Source organism: Trametes versicolor (assembly GCF_000271585.1).
Source record: "Trametes versicolor FP-101664 SS1 unplaced genomic scaffold TRAVEscaffold_5, whole genome shotgun sequence".
Classification (NCBI taxonomy): Eukaryota; Fungi; Basidiomycota; class Agaricomycetes; order Polyporales; family Polyporaceae; genus Trametes; species Trametes versicolor.
The window spans coordinates 2,427,448-2,446,122 of NW_007360325.1; the positions used below are offsets into that span (position 1 = coordinate 2,427,448).

Genomic DNA, 18,675 nt, shown 5'->3' on the forward strand with positions numbered 1-18,675 from the left:
GCCGATTACGAACGCGCGCGGACGAGGACAAGCCGAAAGCCTACAAATGTACACGGCTATCGCTATTCCAAAAGCCGTGAGTAGCCTGTATTCTTCATTCTGCTTCCTCTCTATGTAAATATGTACAATAAATGCTATAAGTCTCGATCGGGGTATTCTACGACGCCACAAGCGCGCGCGCGCGCGACGACGATATGCGCGCGACGACGCGCGCAAGGTCGCGCGAGGCGGGGAGGGCGCGCGCGGTGGCGCGAGGCGTCGGAGTCTACATGCGCGCGAATAGACGCCGGCGGCGGACCTCAGCCACAGCGGTGTCCCAATACCGGGACAAACCGACTGGGACATTAACGTCTCGTGGTTATAACCAGGCGATTTACGCCGCAGCGGCTATCAACAGCATGAATATGATCGCGAGCCAGTCCTGGGCAGCAGCGGCAGCTTCAGGGCCATGCTGTTGAACGCTACCCAGCCAAGCGCGGCACATCATATGGTCCTCTGCGTGAGTTACACAACGTGCTGGCTGTGTGGCTGTCCGGGATTGAGTGCGTCACCACATCAACTGACATTATACGCTGAACAGCTGATTGACGTGCGGCCAAAACATGATCGTACCTTCCGATTCGGCAGAAGAGCTTTGAGATGAGGCACGGGAGGATGAGGACGGCGGCCCTGACGCGGAGGATTTGTTCGGACTTTTGTCTAGTATCTAGAGTTGTGGTTATCAGACCTCCAGATCCGACATGTATACTCTTTGATATGCCCAAACGAGCACCCAGCCCGGGGTCTTCCTCTCGCGGGTGCCCGATGCGATGAAACCAACCCCCCCGTAGACCGAGAGCAGCGCTTCACACAAGCTGCCAGATCAACGGAAACTCAGCACGAGCTGAAAGGTGTAGTACCTTGTACTACAAACGTACAGGATGCACTTCCAATCTCTCCTCTCGTCTTTCGCTCTCCGCTGTCCCAAATTGAAGGAGCGAAACCCTATGACGTCTAGTTACGAGACTACACACAACCATGATCCGAGCCGATGAGCGCTGCGTGCTCAGTGCTTTTTGCAGCACTAGCCCAATCCCACCAGCGGTCTCCCCCAAGTCCATCTGAACACCATGAACGTCAGCTTTCCCTCCTTCAGTCCTAAGAATACACCCGTCATAAACAGCGCAACCGGGGAACACCTGTTTCAGTTATCGACCCCCATCGGGTTTCGCTCGCGGAGCACGACGCTGTGGGATGCGCAGGACAGGATGGTCGGGAAATACAAGACCGGTTGGGCCCACGACGAGTTGACGTACCACGGACAGACCATGACACTAGCAGAGTGGCTGGTCGAGAGAAGCGGTTCATGGTGAGTATTTGGGGCCCTTCAGGCTCTTCTGACATACAACTCGGCTGTTAACTTGAATTCGGGTATGTTCATAGTGGTCGAACGTTCCTTGCGTCGAATGGGAGGTCATACGAGTGGCAATGGGAGATACTAGGAAGCGGGGGATACAAGGTGCGCAGCCCGACTGTAAGGGACATGTGACAAGCACCTCAACTCGGCGGCACATATGGTGATCTAGCTCATCGACTGCCTGACGGACAAGCTAATCGCGCGAGGGCACCGCAAACATACGAGGCCGTCAAGGAAAATGAGCATCGACGTCCTCCCAGAGGGGTATCCATTCTTGGACGCCATCGTACTCTCATTCGTTCTCTGCGAGCGAATTAGAGAAGAACAGGAAACCGCTGCATTACGTAGATCCAGGGCCAGTATGATGCACCAGCGGCAGCAGCTTCAGGCCATGATGGCTACCCAGCAGTCTCAGGCCATGATGGCTACCCAGCAGTCTCAGGTCATTATGGCCCAGACTCTCAACATTGCGACCCAGGCCTGGGCCGCACCACCTCCGCCTCGCTCCTGAGCGTATCCAGCCAAGCGCGGCAGTTCATGCTATCCCCTGTTTGTAAGTCGTAGAGCAGGCGGATTGTGCGGCTTACTCGGGAGTCCAACCTTTCACCAGATTTACTAACATACACACCCAACAGCCACCTGACTGTGAAGCCAAAGCCTGGTCGCGCGTTCCAAGCCGGCGGCGGAAGAGCTTGGAGATGAGGCCCGGAAGGCCCAAGGACGAGGACGGCCGCCCTGGCGCGGATGATCTGCGTGTTCGTGTAAGTTCTTGCGTCGTAGACGTTGACTATATCCAAATCCCACATGTAGTATACTCTCTTGACATGCTCATTCGAGTCTTCCACCCTGAGTTTGCTCTTGCGGGTGCCCGGTATGATGAGGTCCATCGCCCAGTAGGCCGGGAATGGCGCTTCGCCCAAGGCTGCCAGATAAATGCGAACTCAGTAGGAAGGAAAAGGCGTACCTTGTAAAACATACGGGCTGACGTCGTACGCCGTCTCCTCTCCTGGATTCGGGTGGAATGGCATGCTCGCTAGCGGGTGGTGAGCATCGTTAGAGACGTAATCGTTATTCTTTTCCCATACGCGTGAATGTAGTTATGAGCGTGATGCAAGGAAACCGGCCCCACACATCACCATCCCTGTATCTTCTAACCCGACTCTAAACTTCCCTACATCGGACTTCCGCAGACTTTTCTTTGTCGTGGACAGTGCCGGAGCCCGCTGACTGTGAGACAGAGACTTCGGGAGGCTTTTCGTTCGCGAGGTCACCTATCGGCTCGACCGGGGCCTGTACAACGTCCGCGCTGGCGGCGCTTTCAGCAGCGGCGAGTCTCTTTCGACGACGCCGCGCCAATGGGTTGAGAATAAACGCGCAGAGAATGACGATGCCGTCGAGGAGCTGCAGCGCGTCGTCAGTTTTTAAAATATGTGACACACCGGGTGGTATAGGTTGTAAGACGTACCACCACGAGGGAATAGGTGACTCCGGCCACGATGTCGAACTCGTCCTTGAATGCAAGCGAGAGATCATTGAATACGCCACCCAAGAGATCGACGCTCATGAAAATGAGCGAGATGCCGATGACTTCTTTGTGTTTGTATATTTCGTAGTACTGCGGGCTAACACCGAGAGATGAGAAATAGACTCGAAACAAGGAGGTAAATCAAGACGACGCACAGAAGCGCACCAGAAATCAATATCGTGCTGAATATGCCGAAGAACCGAACGGGCGCCATGTTCCCTGCCCTATACGACGGCTGCGCACGGGTACATTCAATGACGAGGACCGGGGAAGCTCTGGTGACGACCTACGAAGATGGCGAAGATCATCCCGACTTCGAAGCCGGCGAATATTGCTACAGCTGCGACGTACATCGCAATGGCTGTGGCTTTTGATCGTTTACGACCATAGTACTGGCACTGTTCAGTATCTGAGTGAACCACTGTCTCAAGGGGGCCGAGTCGGAACTTGCGCGTACCTGCGCCCACGATACGAACGAAAGGACGCCGAACAGCTGCGGCTGCAAGATCAGAGGTATGTTCAGGTTCTGAACTACCGAATACGTTCCCAAGAATATGCCGGCCATGCCCCATGCAAACCTGCAGAGCAAGTCATCAACATCGAGCAAGTAACGGTGCTGATATGAATCGTACATGAGCCACTCCGACAGTCCTTCTGTGGATTTCGTCCGGTAGCTATACCATATTTGCGGAAGAAGTTGCAAGGTCCAGCAAATGGTACCTAAAACATTTTGCGAACATGTTAGCCATACTGTAATCCGCGGAAGCACGATAGCAACACAGCTGTATTGTCAAAATCATGGGCAGCGGAATGACTTACCGATCGTTCCGAGGGCGTTTTCCGCCGCGCGATTTGCAGGCATGGCTCACACGACTACAGTGAACGCTACAACGATTGGTTTCGGGAGCACCAAAAGGCACAATACACCCTGCAACGTTTTAGGCGGAACGCTGCGCTACTTCTGGACACGGCTTGAAAGCGTTGGCGAGTGGTGGCGGGGTCGAGGGATCGAGGGACGAGGAATCCAGCGGCGTTCGGTGTGTTTCCGCGTGCGATGATCTTGTATGTGAATAAGCGCATTTCTAGACTCCGCCCTTTCACGAACCCCAAAAAATCGAGTCAGTCGTGCAATACATGTAATGGTGTCAGCCGCTGGAAGGTCGATCGGATGTGCGGTTCTCGGGAGACGGGGCTCCGGCATAAGGGCATCGTGGCGGCAATTTGACCGGCGCCCGCGTCGTGCGCACAGGCGCTGGCTTCCGCGCCGACGCCGATAGATTATAACACCGAGGGCCGGTGGACGGCTTTGGCGCGTCGCAAGGCCGCGGATGCATCCTTGGATATGCTGGAATGCTGCTCGCTGAGGGAAGTGCAAGATGAGCCTAGGAAGACTGGGACGGAGGGTCAATGAGGATTAGAGGAATGTACTACACGATCGGCCATCGATACAAAACTGCTACTTGGACATGTATATGTAGAATGAGTGAGCATCGGACTAATGGATACAGTCAGGGAGTCCGAGGGGTACACGGGTATATACAAACCTAATGTTCTCCAGATATGTCGTCTAGCGACGGCGATGGTGCGTTCTGCGCATCTCGTGGCGTCAAAAGTCGAGCTCACGCTGGTAAGGAACCACTCACGAGTCTTAGCAATTTAGCGCGTGCGTCCACGGATGACGAGACCACCGTCACAGGTGTCTACGACCCAGCCGTCCGTGATGAGGGCATTTCTCACTGCGGGTCCCAGCACGCCTACACCATTGCGTGAGTGGTTCCCACGGCCAGTGATTACTTTCAGAGCTTTCGCTGAAAGGGCCGATGAGTTGAGCAGGCAGCATAAGACTGAGCTGCCGGTAATGCCTACCGTAGGTCGCCCCATGCTCCGCCAAGTATTCGCGTACAATCGAGACGGCTTCCACCACGGTAGTACCGTGCAGATCGATGACCTCGCTATTTGGGTGCGTTGTACTGCAAATTTTCGATTAGACTCTCGCTAGCCAATAAGGCATGACCTACCGGGTGCGTAAGACCATCTCGCGGGCAGTGTCCAGCTGCTCTTTCTGTTGCTGCTGTTGCAGCTCGCGGGCCTATTCCAAACAGTCATGTGAGTCCTTGACGCTAGCCGGAAATCTTCCGATAGACTCACCCTTTCAGCGAAGTAGAACGCGACCTCGCCGCCGTGATTCTTGGAACTGCCCTTCTGCCACGCCTTACTCGCTTCTCTGAGTGCCGCCCTCCTCTGCTCCGAGAGCTCCCACGCCCGCCTCTTGGCCACGGCGCGTTTGCCCAGTCGAAGCTCGCCAACGTCGCCTTTCCCGCCCTTCCCCAAGCCGTTTCCGCTTCCGCGTACTTTACGCGTTGGCAGAATAGTATCGGGTTTGCTGTAAGCGCGGATTACGCCAGCCAAGGGGTTCGGACCATCGGGCGTAGGTTTCGTAGGGACCGTCTGCCACGCGTTCGGCGCTACACGAGGCTTCTCGCTTGTCGGACTGGAAAGCGCACGGCGGGCTATATTGGGTGGGGGTGGTACTGGTGGTGGGCCCGACGGGAGTCTGGCAGTAGTCTTAGGCACAGGAGTCGGTGCCGCAGGTTGGTGGTAGACTCCCCAGGTGTACTGTCTGGAAGAGAAATCGGAATCGAGGTCGATCAGGAGAGACACCACGTCCAGGGCTGAATTCGGGTCCCGGCCCGTGGCACGAAGAGCGAACAACGCGTCCTCCAGCAATTGATCGCGTTCTTCTACGTTGAGATCGGCATATTTGGACCAAGTGGTGATGATCTCGAGCATAGCATACAGGTATGGGGTTTCATCCGCGTTCAGTTCATCTTCGCTCTTCGACAATGATCTCGCGATCTGTACGATAGCTGCACGGAGAGCATGCGAAGGGGTGGGGTATTGGGGAGAATGGAATATGGACAAGAAAAAAGACTCCGGGTGCGTGGGGATCAGGGTGGAGAGATGTGAGGCGACCGAAGCCAATTGTGTCCAAGGGTCCGGTGGGGCTGGCTGTGAACTGGACGGCACCGGGCGAGCATGCTGCTGTTGGCGGATATCCACGAGGGTGATGGTGGTGCCCTTCTTGTTGGGTTTCTTCTGCTTCATTCCTTTCTTCTTCTTCTCCACGATCTCCCACGGTGCCTCGTATCCCAACGCAGCAGACTCGGCCTCATCCAAGCCACGTTCCTCGAGTTCACGGACGTACTCGCCTGTGAGGAGCTCCTCCACGATAACCTCCATGTCGAGGACATCATTATCGCCACCGTGCGCCGCGAGCACGCCTCTGAACCTCTCTGTCGGAATATGGGGGAAGACGGCCTTAAGGAAGCCTATAGCGGAGCTGAAGGGTTGTTGCCCAGAAGCGTCTGAGCTCGTAGATGCATAGGCGGAGTTGTCGGTAGTGGAGTAGTCGTATGAGCTAGACGAGTCATCGACGAGAGAGGCCGGTGGAATGTTGAACTGAGTGGGGTCGGGAAAAGAGTCTGCATCAACTAGCTCTTTCTCTGCGGAGGAAGCGAGATCGCTGAGGACTTTGCGCAACTGCTTGAGCTCATCGCTACTGTTGGCCTCGTTCTCGAAGACGTAGTCGGTTACGATGGCGGCAATGAGGGAGGTGTCGAGTGGAGGAGAGAACTCGGCCTGCAAATTCCGGGGATCGGGGCGGTTTAGCGAGGTTGAGTGATCGACAAGGGCTTTGTACGGACCTGGAGGATGTCTTGTATTGTAGGTTGTGAGGACATTTGAGCGATGTTCTATGTCTAGAGTGTGTGTCGACGAGCGAGCCCGGTGGGTGAGGGAGGTGGTTCAAGTTGTGAGTAAGGCTCGGGCGCTGTGGCCGACAATGAGCTCAGGGCTGCATGGGCGCTTCCCGCATTGTCACTGTGTCCACCACCACCATCTGGCTCCGCATTGCACTGCGCCTGACTGCCCCACCGACGCACTTTGAACACACTCTGGGATTGACGCTTCAACGCGGCCGACATCCATATGTCGCGTGCGGCTAAACTTACCCTGGGAGCTGCGTTCTGCGGCTCTGCGCTCATCGTCTGGGGAGTGCACTTTCTTCAGCAGCAAGAGCGTAATGTGAGTCATGGGTAACCTACTTTGAATCATAACATTAGCTTGAATGCATTACAGACCATGTACCAGGGAGTTCTGAGAGACGACGAACGTCGGCGAGAAAAGATGCGACAGCGTGAAGAAGACTACCAGCGGTCCATGCAGAAACGCGAACTGTACGAACGTGTACAGACCGTCTCCAAGCCCGTTCTAGAACCGGATTCTCATACATGACATACCGACACTGCGATGTCCCCTCACGAGAGACTAGAATGAGTGATGTTGTATAGTGAGTCTATTCACTAGATGCAACACGCAGGGCACGCCGAGAGTGCAAGCACCCTCGTCATATTGACTGACTTGAGCTTCAGATAGATATAGTAGTATGGGCTTAATGTCTCGTTTATCGGATCAGCGGTCGCGCCTCCTCTCACTACCTTGAACCTGTGGAAATTCCTATGGATGGACACTGCTACATCCGCCTGAACACCTCCCGATTAAAGACTATCAATCCCGGTACTATTCATTAAACAACCATTCAGTCACGACAGCGTGGTATGACGGAACAGCTAAGCCTCGATTTCTCATCTACTCTAGAGACACGATATCATACAGTACGCTGAAGTTGTTGCAAAATCTCTCAGAACCCTCTTCACATAGTCGCGGTCAATGGGTACGGCGGCTCCTGTTCCGGGTGCAAGACGATCATCTTGAGTTGCGTCCAGTCCTCGACCATGAACAGGCCGTAACCCGTGCTCCCGCTATGGCAACGATCCATGACCGTCAAACACCAGTGCACATAGAGGGTTATCCAACACTCACCCAAGACCGCCGTTCTCTCTTATTAGTTCCACATGCACGGTAGGGCCGTTGATATTGTTTGTACCTAATTTGGTCAGCTCAAAGGCCATACTGGCAACACAGCAACCTACTCGCGTTGATCCTTCCCGCTACGTCGAATGCCTTGTGAACGTCCTTCGTCCACAGCCCAGCGATCAAGCTGTAGTCGGAGGCGTTTGCCAGGTCGACTACTTCGTCAACGGTGTCGCCAACAGCCACAATGGCCACTAGAAGGAAAAGATCAGACTATCGCCTGTATTCCGCACCTCAAGTACGTACCCGGTGCGAACGTCTCTCGATCCCAAATCCGCATACCGGGCTTGACGTCGACGAGCAGATGTGGTTGCATGATCGCTCCCTCCCGGCTTAGATCGCCAACGACCACCTTTGCTCCGTCCTTGACCGCATCCTGGATCATGCTGATTGCATTCTCCGCGGATCCCTTGTTGAAGAGCGCTCCAATGGTCGCTGCCTTGTCAAGGTGTGGGTCGCCGGCCTTGATACGCTTAAATATTGTGGTGAGATGCTCCAATAACGAGTCGGCTGCCCCGCGCTGAACGATCACGCGCTCAGTCGACATGCAAATCTGGCCGGAGTGCAGTAGGGCGGAAGACGCGATGGCCCGCGCTGCCCGTGGGATGTCCGCATCGTTCAGCACCTGATGGTGTCTTAGTGCTGCATGTCCGCATCGTCGAGCTGGATACTCACTACCACAGGTGCTTTCCCTCCGAGCTCGAACACGCAGGGCTTGAGGTACTGGGCGGCTTCTTTGGCGATAAGCCTTCCGACGACGTCGCTTCCCGTAAACTGTGTAAACTCTGTGAGCAAGTGACCAAACTACCTGGTTAAACGTCTCTTCTTACGTTGATCTTGCGAATGATAGGGTTCCCGATGATCTCTGACGTGCGTGCAGGGGAATCCTCCTTGTTTGTACTGATCAAATTTAGTACGCCCTTCGGGACACCAGCCTGCACGTTCCCATAAGCACGGAGCGCAGGAAGCAAAACAATGACTCTATATACCTCTATAAATGTCTCCACGATGATAGCCTGGGTCCGCGGGCTGACCTCCGAAGTCTTCAATACAACGGTATTGCCGCAGATAATGGGCACAGCGACGGCCCGCAAGGTCAACACGATAGGTGCATTCCACGGGACAATGCTCAACCTGTTAAGACCGTAAGCGTTCATTACCCTTATAATTGCAGATGGCCGTGCTTACACCGGTCCGATAGCTCTCCGCTGGATGAATGTCTGCGCGCCCGGTATGATAGACGGCCCCGTTGACCCTCGCAAGAGCATCGTCGACGCCGCCATATCTCGCAGCTGCTCGACACACCAGTCACAGTTCACCCACAGCCAGTCTTCCGTCCCCGCGGTTTCCTCCCTGAACGACGTCATGATCTGCTCCCTCTTCGTCGCAAGGATATCCGACGCCTTGATCAAAAGGTCGCGCCGCTGCGAGAGCGAAGACCGCTCCCACGTCTTGAACGCCCTCCCGGCCGCCTGCACAGCGGCGGCACAGTCTTCTGCGGACGCGGCGGCGGCGGTCCCCACGACGTTGCCGGAAGTCGGGTTATGGACATCAAAGGTGGCGCCGGAGCTGGACGGGCGCCATTCGCCGTCGATGTAGAGGGGGGTGAAGGGAAGAGACATGGTGCGCTATGCGAGCGGCTCACGTAGGATTTTCGATGCCCCCCTTATACCCTCAGCTGTTCTCCAGACGCTGGGGCTGAAGGCTGATGGGTTCGCGGAATCTGTATTGGACATCCCGAATCCTGATATTAGCGAGCGCGTTTACGGGAGCGCGTTTGCTGCGAAAGTGAGTCCCTTATTCTGCTGTGGCACTTATCCCGTGCTCGCCGCCCTACCCGACGCCACGGCCTATCAGCGCGTGGGGGAGCCCCACGCTGAACTCCGAGTGTACGGCGCGATCCTGAGGACGCGTGCTGTAAACGCGTCTACTCACTCGTATACTCTCGTCCAGGCGGCCGTGGCAGTGGCATGCATCCCATCGGCATAGTCTCTGGGGAAAACCCCACGGGGCTTCCCTCAGCTGCGGGACTGGAACTAGTCATGGGGAAGTTCTCACAGCACGTTCGGCCACGTAAACCAGTCGCCCGAAGCAGCACTGAACGCGTCTCATACACCGGTTCAGGTTCGTGTTCATATCTACTCCCGTGCCAGGCGTACTCCATCCCCCATTCGGATTGCAGGTGGTACGCGGAAGCATGAGCGTTGTTCCACTGAGTGTCATTATGTATGATCCGAGGAGAATACAATTGACCAATGCCTCTTTCGAAACTGAGCAGGTGTGCAAAATGGTGCGCGGACAGCCCGCCGTAAACACGTCTCAGCGTCAGGCGGGTTCCTGCCTGAGGGATGACCTTCAGCCGATATCTTCGCTGCTCCATTACCTCCAGATTCCCCTTACGGAACCGGCGATCCATCGATGCACCTAACGTTATGCGCATCGTCTTGAGCGTACAGTTTTCTGTAAGTCAGCCTATACCCCGTTCCTTAGAGTCTACATGCTGAAGTGCTTCAAGAATAGATTCCACCACCCCCGGCGCCACGACTGCGACCATATTGTGAGCCACCAACTGTCAGTGTCATCATTTACGAAAAGGCTTCACGTACCTAATTCGACAGAATCGAGCGCCCCGAGAGGCGCATGACTGCGCGATGTGCATCGGACCAACCACATTCTCCCTCGTGAGCCCTCCGAGTGTAGCCTTGGCGTTATCCTCATCTGCTTCTTTCACTAGAACCAGGCCATCATTGCGCCGCCCTGCTCGGATATCCGGGTATGGAGGCCCTACCAAGGGGTCGTTCTTGAGTCTAAACACGCATCACCGGCCTCAGCCCGTATGGTGCTTGCTTATGAGCGTCACGGCGTCTGAGCGGCGTCTGCGGTCTCTTCTGCACGATCAGACATTCCGAAACTGCGCCCTGAACATAAGCTTCGATTTTGTCTCGCCTGTCCACGGTATGATACGGGGCCTGGAATAGGAACAGCTCAGGCTCGCCCGAACCCGTTCACTGCTTTACGTTGGAGCAATGTGTCGCCCTGGCTAAGTACGCCTTAGCACGCACAGTTTTTGGATTGTACTTACTCAGGTCAGAACTTTGTCTCGAACAACTCGACCAGATTCGCCCGTGTTAATGTTCCAGGACACTCTCAGAAGTCTCCAGCAACACCGTGTCTTCGCCGCCATCGCGCCACTGCTGGTCAACCACCGATGCACAGCGCTCAAGTTCCTGCGTACTTGTAGAGTGTATTATCCTCTGGTATTGAGTAAGCTATTACTCATATGAATCACGGTGCAGATCTGGGTCTCTTGCTAGACCACTAGACTCTGTGCACACGTTGCCGCAGAGTCAGCTAGTCTCTGCAGTGATTGCCTTGGCCCTGATGCCTGATGCACTAAGTTGGCGAGAGAACAATATTGCGCGCTGTATGCGCGTATGATATAGTTTCCGTTTAGCGTGCAGAGGGTCCTTACACGCGATTAAATAACAACTTTTGGCGGGAAGGACGACGCTGTCTTCGTATGAAGCAGTACTGACGCGCCTCGACGCGAACCCGGGAATTGCCATCATGTGACCGTGAAAATGGGGCGAGCGCTTGCTCTGGCTTCCAACTGCAGTTTGGCGCAGTACCACCACCTCCCTCTTGCAGAATTTGAACGTTGCTTGCATCTCTTCTGCGACTCTATATGGCCCCCTGCGAGGATGGACTCTGACGCGGACTGGAACAGCTCAGGAGATGACTCTGAATTTCACGGAACATCGCGTCGCTCGGTGAGTTGTGCCTCAAGTAATATCGCGTCTGTACAACGCTGGAACTGTGTGCATATCTAGGCGCGTAGGACCAAACGGCGAAAGATCACGCAGCAAGGACGCGCAAAAGCCACAAAGGCAGGAACTAAAGTCGAGACACCCGAGCCGCGTCTCCAGCCGTTCTCAATCAAGCCCCTCCTAGAAGTGCTGCACGACCAAACCGCGGCTGAATGGGACGGCACAGAGGACATACGCGACTCTTTCGAAACCGTCATAGAACCCCTACTTCCCGCGTACGAGGTTGCTGAGAGGGATTTCTTGCGAGCCAAGGGTCAACTTGACGAGACGGTACGCACCTATGTCCCGTCGGTATGATGAATGAACTAAGTAAATTTAGTCCACGGCCCTCCTACCCCTCTCACGAGAAGAGGCTCGCCGCGTGCGAGAGTCTGTTGCGTCGGACACCCAAGCATCCGTCCTAATACTTTTATTGGCCGCCAAGAGCAGGTTGCAGCCGGTTCGTTTGCGCAGTTACGGTCACTACAAAACCCGGGCTTGACGATTCAGGATCCTAGCATGCCCTCCGAAAACTTGTTTTGGATCGTATTCCGTCCTACGAACGCAACCTAACCCTGACTCCCCTCCCCATTCCGCGTGCGGTATCCAATGTCAATCCGCAGGTCCTGGATGCATTATATGCGATACAGACGACGCCATACGACAACTCCTTCCTCTCTCGCTTGCAAGGATCTAGCACAGACAAGCAAAAGGGCATAATTGCGGTCGACTGGGAGACCCGTGCGCCGTGGATGGAGCTCATGGGTGACATCCGGGGGCATCATGCCCTTGCTCAGTACGTCTCGCAATATCTTCGCATATCCAGGCTTGCAAGCGACGTATATTCATCATCTTGTCACTCAGTGCCGAGCGCGAACAAGCTGTCGAGTCAGAAGCACCCATCGTGTATTCCACCCTGCAGTCGTATCATCTGCCTCAAATCCACGATATACTTGCTCGTGCCTTCTGGGAGGGTGTGAATGGTGAGTTGCATCATATAGGCGACGCATATATGCTGATCATCGCATGCAGTGAGCGACGCCCTGGAGTATTCACCAGAGAAGTGCACTGTCGTCGCTACATACAAAAAGCTTGTAGTAGGCGCTGGCTTCCTCAGCTCTCCGCAGGAAACGTATATTACGTACCTTGCTGTACGCGCCGGCTGGGACAATTCTCAGATCGCAACGTCAGTAGTCTCCATTGCTTTAGTGCTAGATCATGCACTGATAAACGGACGTTCTGTGAACCATCTGGGATACATTGTAGATCTATGTTGTACCACCTCATCATGCGCAACCCGCACAAGGACATCACTCTGCATGTATCTATAAACAATCCTGCCATGGTCAGTGTCCCCTCTGCAAACTTTTCCTTCGATCACCGTATGAGTGTCTGGGCGCCGAAGCTGATATGTCTCATTTTCCTCGTAGCTCCTATATAACCGCTTCGGTTTCAAGGCCGAGGAGTTCATTGTCGGGTTTTACGAAGACTACCTGGACGCGAACTCGCCTCAGTCGAAGAACGCATTCCGGCTGCGCCTCCGACGTTAGGCGGCGCGGACTCTGCCCGCCCGCCTCTCCTCTCTCTACCGATCGCCCTGCTTGTCATCCTGCAGGCTAGGCGGGACCCATTTTATTCCGTCTTATGTTTCTTCGCCTGCCGGTCGTCAAACGGAGTGGGCGCAGCAGAGGTGGACGCGGATGACGCTCCGCTTTCGGGGTGGTGAGGTAGCGACCTCCGCTCGACCTCCTCGACCCATCTCCCGCCCTCCGCGCCTTCAAACAACCACACATGGCTGCAAAACGCAAAATCAGCTCTACGCCACGCCACGGACAGGCGCGCGCGAACGCACCTGTTTCCAACGCGTCGCGGTTCGCGCTCAAACTCAGCGGACAGCCGCTTCTTCAGGTTCGGCTTCGGCGCGTCGAGGTTGCGCGTCGGAACTGGCGCTTCTGGGAGGTCCCAGCCGAGCTTGCCGCAGAGGTGCAGGACGATGTCGTCCGCGTTGCCGAGCAGCACGACCTGGCGCTGGAGGTCAGTGCGATGTCATCGGGTTGGTAGGTGCTCCAGGCTTACGTCTGGGTTGATGTGCTTAATCGGCGTCTTGTTGATCAGGATCTGCGCCTCCCCGTCAGTCACTATCACCAGCAACAGGGCGAAACGAGGGGCGTCACCTGTGGCACCGAATGTGGCAGGTGCGCTGTGGGGCAACGATGGTGAGCATCGCGATCGTACGACGGATGTGTGCTGCAGCTTACAGATCGTTTCAGAGACGGGCGACACCTTGAGCGACGTGCCGATGATGATGAGCAGGTCGACCTCCTGCCTGTCCTCCATCAACGAGCGCTCGAACACGTCGTCCAGCTTTTCCCCGAAGAACGTGATATCCGGCTAGGAGGCCGAGGACGGATCAGTCTCAGCTCGGGCAACACACGCGGCCTGGACAGGCCAGCTTGCCTTCATGATGCCCGGGGGGTACGCAGGCGGCTCGGGCTCGTCGGACGCGTCGCTGTCCCAGCCCTCCTTCTTTTTCTTGCCCTTTTTCTTGCCCGCCTTGACGGGCACGGCGGCCGGGGCGTTGGCGGCGTTGCAGAGCGTGCAGAGCGGCACGCGCTGGCTCATTATGTCGTCTGCGATTGCGGATCCGGGGACGCGCGCCCTGCAATGGATGCAGGACGCGGTCGCGAACGAGCCGTGGCACTGCACGACGCGCTGGACGCCCGCGAGCGTCTCGAGCGTGTCGATGTTCTGCGTGTAGTTCTACCGGGGGCAGCACGGAGCGGCGCGTGGGTGTGGGGGTGCAAAGAGGTGTATTGGATGTACTTACTCGTAGGAGCTACATGTGCGGCCGCAATTACAGCGCTGGCTAGATATCGGACCTATTAAAGCGGCTTACCTTGCCCTTGTCTTCTATGAGCTTGATGAAGCGGTGACAAGGTGAGGGTATAAAGTTCGAGGGGTATATTTTGCTATGGGGACGGTAAATGGGCGTCTGTAGTGTCGTGCGTCAGAACGCACCTTGCGAATGAACTGCGCGTCCGTGCAGCGTCAGTATACAGATAGCTCGAGACTTCTCGAGCACTGACTAGAACACTGCGCATCGATAGCAAGATTAGCTGGGCGTTCTCAGCGGCAAGAGGGCGTCTGGCACAACACTCACCAGCGGGGTTCTCCCGGAAGTATTGGATATCGAACCTAGACAGCGCGATCAGCGTACACGACCAGGGGCTATGCTGTTGGACAGGACTGACATTTGCTGTGGGTCGTCGAGGTCGTACTCGCCGTTCTCCTGTAGCGATGCGTACAGGCCGTTCCGCGAACGGAAGTCGGGGATTCCACATGACACGCCTGGGCGCGTACCAAGTGAGCGCCACAAAGCCCCCGGGACAAACGAGGGAATGCGACTGACTGATTCCGGCGCCGGTCAGGATCAGGATGCGCCGCGAGGCGTGGATCAGACGCACGACGTCGTCGATCGTGTTGTACGTCAGCAGCCGTTCGCGCGACCCGAGCCTGTGAACAAGGGGTCGGTGTGAGTCCGGGGGCGCATATGGGCATGGGCGAGGGCGTGCGTGGGCGCGTGTGTACGGGGATAGAGAAGGCGGAGAAGACACGGCGAGTGGCGGCGCATGTGGGTGAAGGAACAATGCGCGGAAAAGGTGGAATCGACGTACTCGCGGGAAAGCGCCACGCGGAGCAGGTACATGAGCATCCGTGGTTGTTTGGCGCGGAGTTCTGGGCACTGTTGTAGCAACGTGTGTCAGACTGCGGTCGCAGGAGATGGGCGGACGGCGGGACGTACGAGGCAGACATTGAACGCGTACAGCAGCTTGGGGATCGGAATCGCGCGCCGCACGACGTATTCGGCGAGGAACGCCGCCATCCCTGCGACGCGTGAGCAGGCGGCGGCGTAGGAGGGCGAGATGGGACATCACCTTGCTCCTTGAGCATCACCATCATGTCCTTTACCTCTTGTTTGGTCCACGCGGTCTCCGCTGCAGCGAATAGCGGGCGGGTCAGCATGCGGCCGAACAGCGTTTGCCTACCGCGGCCACACGACACAGAAGCCCGCAACCGCGCCCGCGCCAGGCCTGAAGGTGTCGTGGATGATTCGGTGTAGAAACCCGCGGCACCCAGAGTCACCCGTTCTTCCGGTGATTCATGGGGATCATCGTACTCGGAAACCCTGGGTACCGCTTGGAATCCCTCTTTTTTTCCCCTCTTTCACCGCCGCCTGTCACAGGGCGGGCCTAAACGATAGGGACGCGCAGAGCTGACTCGTCGGGAGGAGGTGAATGCTCTATGTATCCACATCTTTGAGTTTCCTTTTATTGACATGTTCGCGCCGCGCACCAGGCTCAGTGTCAGCCCGCGCGCGGCGCGAGCCGTTCAGGTGATAGCTTCGGAGCGAAACCCCCGCCCAAAGGTGTCGAAATCGGCCGGGCAACAGGCATCCGGCCGTACAGCACCCTTCGCGCGAGCTCACAGTACTCCCAATACCATGCGCGGTGCGTCCTTGCAAGAATTTAGAGCGGCTGGGCATATTAAGATGTTTTAGATACTCGAGATGCTACCTACGCTGTTCGGGTCGCGCGAAAGGCTACCAGAGCTCTTTGCGCACGACCGCAAACGCTATGATGTGGAGCGTTTCCCTGTGTATCCAGGGCATTGTATTTCATAACCAAAAATTCGCCGTCCCACAAACAGTCGGGGCGTCGAACCCATCGCTCGAGCTACTCAGAAACGAGACAGACACGCGCGCGCCCCCGGCGCACACCTGACAGCCGCATCAGATTCAGTGTATATGGGGTCTGATCCTCCAGCGTTGACTGCCAGTGCCACAATACCAGACTTCCAAACTAGCCATGCGTCTCCGCTGCAGCACACAGCGGAAGGGTCAGCACGCGGTAGAGTGCCACCTGCCTACCGCAGCCACACGACAAGGAAGCCCACATCCGCACTCGCGTCAGGCTGAACGGCGCCCCGCGCCCTTCCACGCCGAACGTACCTTCTTGCAGATACGCCGTCCACTCTTCGCCGAGGTCTTCGTCCTCATCTTCGTCGGAGTCTTCCTCGCCCCGGGCCGACGATCCCTGGGCGCCTACAGCTACCCGTTCTTGGCCTTGCGCGGGCTGCTGTGCGTCCTCGGCTTCGTCTTCGACATCGACGTCGCCGTCCTCGCCTCCGGCAGGCGAGTCTTCCGGAAAATCATTGAGGAGGTCCTCGATGACGTCCGGGTCCACGTCAACCACCTCGGCCGCCTCCAGGAACGCGCGCAGCTGTGCCGCGTATAAGGTATTCATACGGCTCTTGGACGCGGCGCTTCGCGGCGGAGGCGGAGGCGGATCCCCTGCGGGAGAGTTGCCGCGCGAGGACGGGGTGGGTGGCGTGAGCGGTGAAGATTTCATCCGCGAGTTGTGTATTTTTTGTGTCGCTGCCTGGGGCTGTGAGGTCGGTGCACGATAAGGCGGCCGGTTGGTGGACTGCAGGGATGGTGATGGTTCTTGAACAGGATGCTCATCTCGAAGCGCTCGTAGCAAACCCTGCAGTCACGGGATGTTCTCTGCTACTCCTAACCCTAATATAAGGTTTGTATACCTTAATCTCAAGTTCATGTATCCTCTGCAGCGCTGGGTGGTTCTGTAACATCTCTCGTACCAACTGTGGTTCACAATTGCTCTGGGATGGCCGATACTCCAGGGAATAATATTGCACGTATTCCGCGCCGCATCTGGCGCAAATTATGCGAAGGTACGACCAGCACGGAGGCATAGGCGGCGATACCGTTTTTTCAGCCGTTGATTTCCGTACATGCAGGCAGTTCTGAAAGTGTTTCGTAGCAGGGTCACCTATTCATCGGCAGTCATGCTCTCCCACAGTACACGAATGAGTGTATATGACAGATGGTTCATGCGAGTTTATGATTTCGAAACATACGACAACAGAATGACGAACACAGCGATTACAAATGTGACAACAAGGAGGATGAACATATAAGCTACACGAAAACTTGCGACAGGGAATAAAAAGAGTGAATGCAATGGATGACGACGTCACAGGTACACAGCTTCAAGGAGAGGAGACGGAAAGCGAGAGAAAACAAAACACCAAGAAACAGAATGGACAGGCTCACGAATCAATGTGGCGCTACGCGTAGGTTCAATCTACCACGTCGCCGTCTTTCAACAACAGTTCGTCGTCCGCATCATCCCCGTCGACCCGAAGCGGTTCCGCCGTCGTCCGCATCTTGATCGTCGGCCAGCCCTCGTGCTTCCGCCTGCCGCTGCCGGAGGTCGACGCAGTCGCCGCTTGCGTAACAGTTCCGGAGCGCGCACGGCGCGGAGGTGGACGCGGGGCAGCAGCGAGACCAGAGCCAGATCCGCCGTCGAAGGAAGCCGAGGCAGGGAGTTTGGAAAAATCCGACGCGCGGATGGTGTCGCCGCGCTTGCGGCGGACGCGGCCGCCTTTCGACGACGGCTGGGCGCTCTGCGCGCCTGTCGTGGAGAACGCGATGCCCGAATCGTCCGCGCCGGCGGGTGGCCCCCACTTCTCGTCCTCTATGAAGCAAGTTGGTTGGTCAGCCAAGGTCGTGTGCCTGTGCAGCTTCTCGGAGATCCGAAGAAGCGGGCACGGATGGGGAAACGCACCGTCTAAGCCAAGAACCGAAAACAGGTCCAAAAGCTCATCCCCGTCGACACCGGGGCCAAGCTGGGCGGAACGAGAACTGTTGCGAGACGAGTGCATAGGACCAGGAAGATTGACGTCTCCGTCAGCAGCAAGAGCCAGCGAGTCAGGCACAAACGAGCCACAGCGAGCCAAAGTCACAGTACGGTCGGAACTGGTCCTGCGAGAGGTTTCGACCGGAGAATTGTGCAAGGAGAAAGCCGGCGCAAGCTCAGAGTTTGCCGCAGCTGCACTTTCCTGGCGCGACCGAGAGCCTTCTTGAGCAAGTGCACCAGGGAGGCGCTCCGTCTCGGACATGAGGGCAGAAAAATCAAGCGAGGACGAGAACAGGC

General features: G+C 56.4%; 6 protein-coding genes across 6 annotated transcripts; 1 reads left to right on the top strand and 5 right to left on the bottom strand.

Moving 5' to 3' along the window:
• Positions 1–2,439: 2,439 nt before the first annotated feature.
• On the bottom strand, positions 2,440–3,920 carry TRAVEDRAFT_28795 (uncharacterized protein). The gene is made up of 7 exons (XM_008039069.1): positions 3,741–3,920; positions 3,554–3,641; positions 3,379–3,499; positions 3,212–3,319; positions 3,077–3,156; positions 2,862–3,018; positions 2,440–2,797 (listed from the first exon to the last, which is right to left on the bottom strand). The coding sequence occupies exons 1-7, from the start codon at positions 3,781–3,783 to the stop codon at positions 2,558–2,560; spliced, it is 837 nt and encodes a 278-aa protein (XP_008037260.1). The 5' UTR covers positions 3,784–3,920; the 3' UTR covers positions 2,440–2,557.
• A 657-nt stretch (positions 3,921–4,577) lies between these two features.
• TRAVEDRAFT_47096 (Smr-domain-containing protein) lies at positions 4,578–6,661 on the bottom strand (the record flags this gene model as incomplete). The annotated part of the gene is made up of 5 exons (XM_008039283.1): positions 4,578–4,729; positions 4,788–4,891; positions 4,940–5,010; positions 5,070–6,560; positions 6,626–6,661. The coding sequence occupies 5 exons, from the start codon at positions 6,659–6,661 to the stop codon at positions 4,578–4,580; spliced, it is 1,854 nt and encodes a 617-aa protein (XP_008037474.1).
• A 197-nt stretch (positions 6,662–6,858) lies between these two features.
• Positions 6,859–7,413, top strand: TRAVEDRAFT_147933 (uncharacterized protein). Its single transcript, XM_008039800.1, has 3 exons — positions 6,859–7,004; positions 7,059–7,269; positions 7,352–7,413. Exons 1-2 carry the CDS (start codon positions 6,909–6,911, stop codon positions 7,212–7,214), a joined length of 252 nt encoding a protein of 83 aa, XP_008037991.1. The 5' UTR covers positions 6,859–6,908; the 3' UTR covers positions 7,215–7,269; positions 7,352–7,413.
• A 104-nt stretch (positions 7,414–7,517) lies between these two features.
• On the bottom strand, positions 7,518–9,475 carry TRAVEDRAFT_71729 (aldehyde dehydrogenase; the record flags this gene model as incomplete). Its single annotated transcript, XM_008039801.1, has 8 exons — positions 7,518–7,741; positions 7,803–7,866; positions 7,913–8,047; positions 8,100–8,478; positions 8,529–8,627; positions 8,684–8,788; positions 8,843–8,987; positions 9,042–9,475. The coding sequence occupies 8 exons, from the start codon at positions 9,473–9,475 to the stop codon at positions 7,633–7,635; spliced, it is 1,470 nt and encodes a 489-aa protein (XP_008037992.1). The 3' UTR covers positions 7,518–7,632.
• Positions 9,476–12,523: 3,048 nt separating this feature from the next.
• On the bottom strand, positions 12,524–17,123 carry TRAVEDRAFT_71731 (SIR2-domain-containing protein). Its single transcript, XM_008039802.1, has 20 exons — positions 16,668–17,123; positions 15,595–15,654; positions 15,462–15,544; positions 15,334–15,401; positions 15,069–15,172; positions 14,911–15,007; positions 14,820–14,854; positions 14,746–14,752; positions 14,678–14,689; positions 14,556–14,628; positions 14,487–14,495; positions 14,105–14,419; positions 13,918–14,050; positions 13,834–13,859; positions 13,736–13,777; positions 13,512–13,681; positions 13,090–13,454; positions 12,926–13,004; positions 12,692–12,845; positions 12,524–12,642 (listed from the first exon to the last, which is right to left on the bottom strand). Exons 1-17 carry the CDS (start codon positions 17,065–17,067, stop codon positions 13,292–13,294), a joined length of 1,797 nt encoding a protein of 598 aa, XP_008037993.1. The 5' UTR covers positions 17,068–17,123; the 3' UTR covers positions 12,524–12,642; positions 12,692–12,845; positions 12,926–13,004; positions 13,090–13,291.
• Positions 17,124–17,779: 656 nt separating this feature from the next.
• On the bottom strand, positions 17,780–18,489 carry TRAVEDRAFT_58455 (uncharacterized protein). The gene is made up of 2 exons (XM_008039374.1): positions 18,307–18,489; positions 17,780–18,216 (listed from the first exon to the last, which is right to left on the bottom strand). The coding sequence occupies exons 1-2, from the start codon at positions 18,401–18,403 to the stop codon at positions 17,819–17,821; spliced, it is 495 nt and encodes a 164-aa protein (XP_008037565.1). The 5' UTR covers positions 18,404–18,489; the 3' UTR covers positions 17,780–17,818.
• Between the last annotated feature and the right edge of the window lie 186 nt (positions 18,490–18,675).

What these genes read in the sequence shown, in the direction of transcription:
- TRAVEDRAFT_147933 (XM_008039800.1), top strand. Translation starts at nt 6,909, where the DNA reads ATGTCGCGTGCGGCTAAACTTACCCTGGGAGCTGCGTTCTGCGGCTCT. An exon ending in TTCAGCAGCAAGAGCGTAAT is followed by an intron (nt 7,005 to 7,058) that starts GTGAGTCATGGG and finishes AATGCATTACAG; the next exon opens with ACCATGTACCAGGGAGTTCT.
- TRAVEDRAFT_58455 (XM_008039374.1), bottom strand. Translation starts at nt 18,403, where the DNA reads ATGCACTCGTCTCGCAACAGTTCTCGTTCCGCCCAGCTTGGCCCCGGT. An exon ending in TTCGGTTCTTGGCTTAGACG is followed by an intron (nt 18,217 to 18,306) that starts GTGCGTTTCCCC and finishes CTTGCTTCATAG; the next exon opens with AGGACGAGAAGTGGGGGCCA.
- TRAVEDRAFT_28795 (XM_008039069.1), bottom strand. Translation starts at nt 3,783, where the DNA reads ATGCCTGCAAATCGCGCGGCGGAAAACGCCCTCGGAACGATCG. An exon ending in GGATGATCTTCGCCATCTTC is followed by an intron (nt 3,157 to 3,211) that starts GTAGGTCGTCAC and finishes ACCCGTGCGCAG; the next exon opens with CCGTCGTATAGGGCAGGGAA. An exon ending in TCACCTATTCCCTCGTGGTG is followed by an intron (nt 2,798 to 2,861) that starts GTACGTCTTACA and finishes GACGCGCTGCAG; the next exon opens with CTCCTCGACGGCATCGTCAT.
- TRAVEDRAFT_71731 (XM_008039802.1), bottom strand. Translation starts at nt 17,067, where the DNA reads ATGAAATCTTCACCGCTCACGCCACCCACCCCGTCCTCGCGCGGCAAC. An exon ending in TCATGAAGGCAAGCTGGCCT is followed by an intron (nt 14,051 to 14,104) that starts GTCCAGGCCGCG and finishes TCGGCCTCCTAG; the next exon opens with CCGGATATCACGTTCTTCGG. An exon ending in TTAAGCACATCAACCCAGAC is followed by an intron (nt 13,682 to 13,735) that starts GTAAGCCTGGAG and finishes CTCCAGCGCCAG; the next exon opens with GTCGTGCTGCTCGGCAACGC.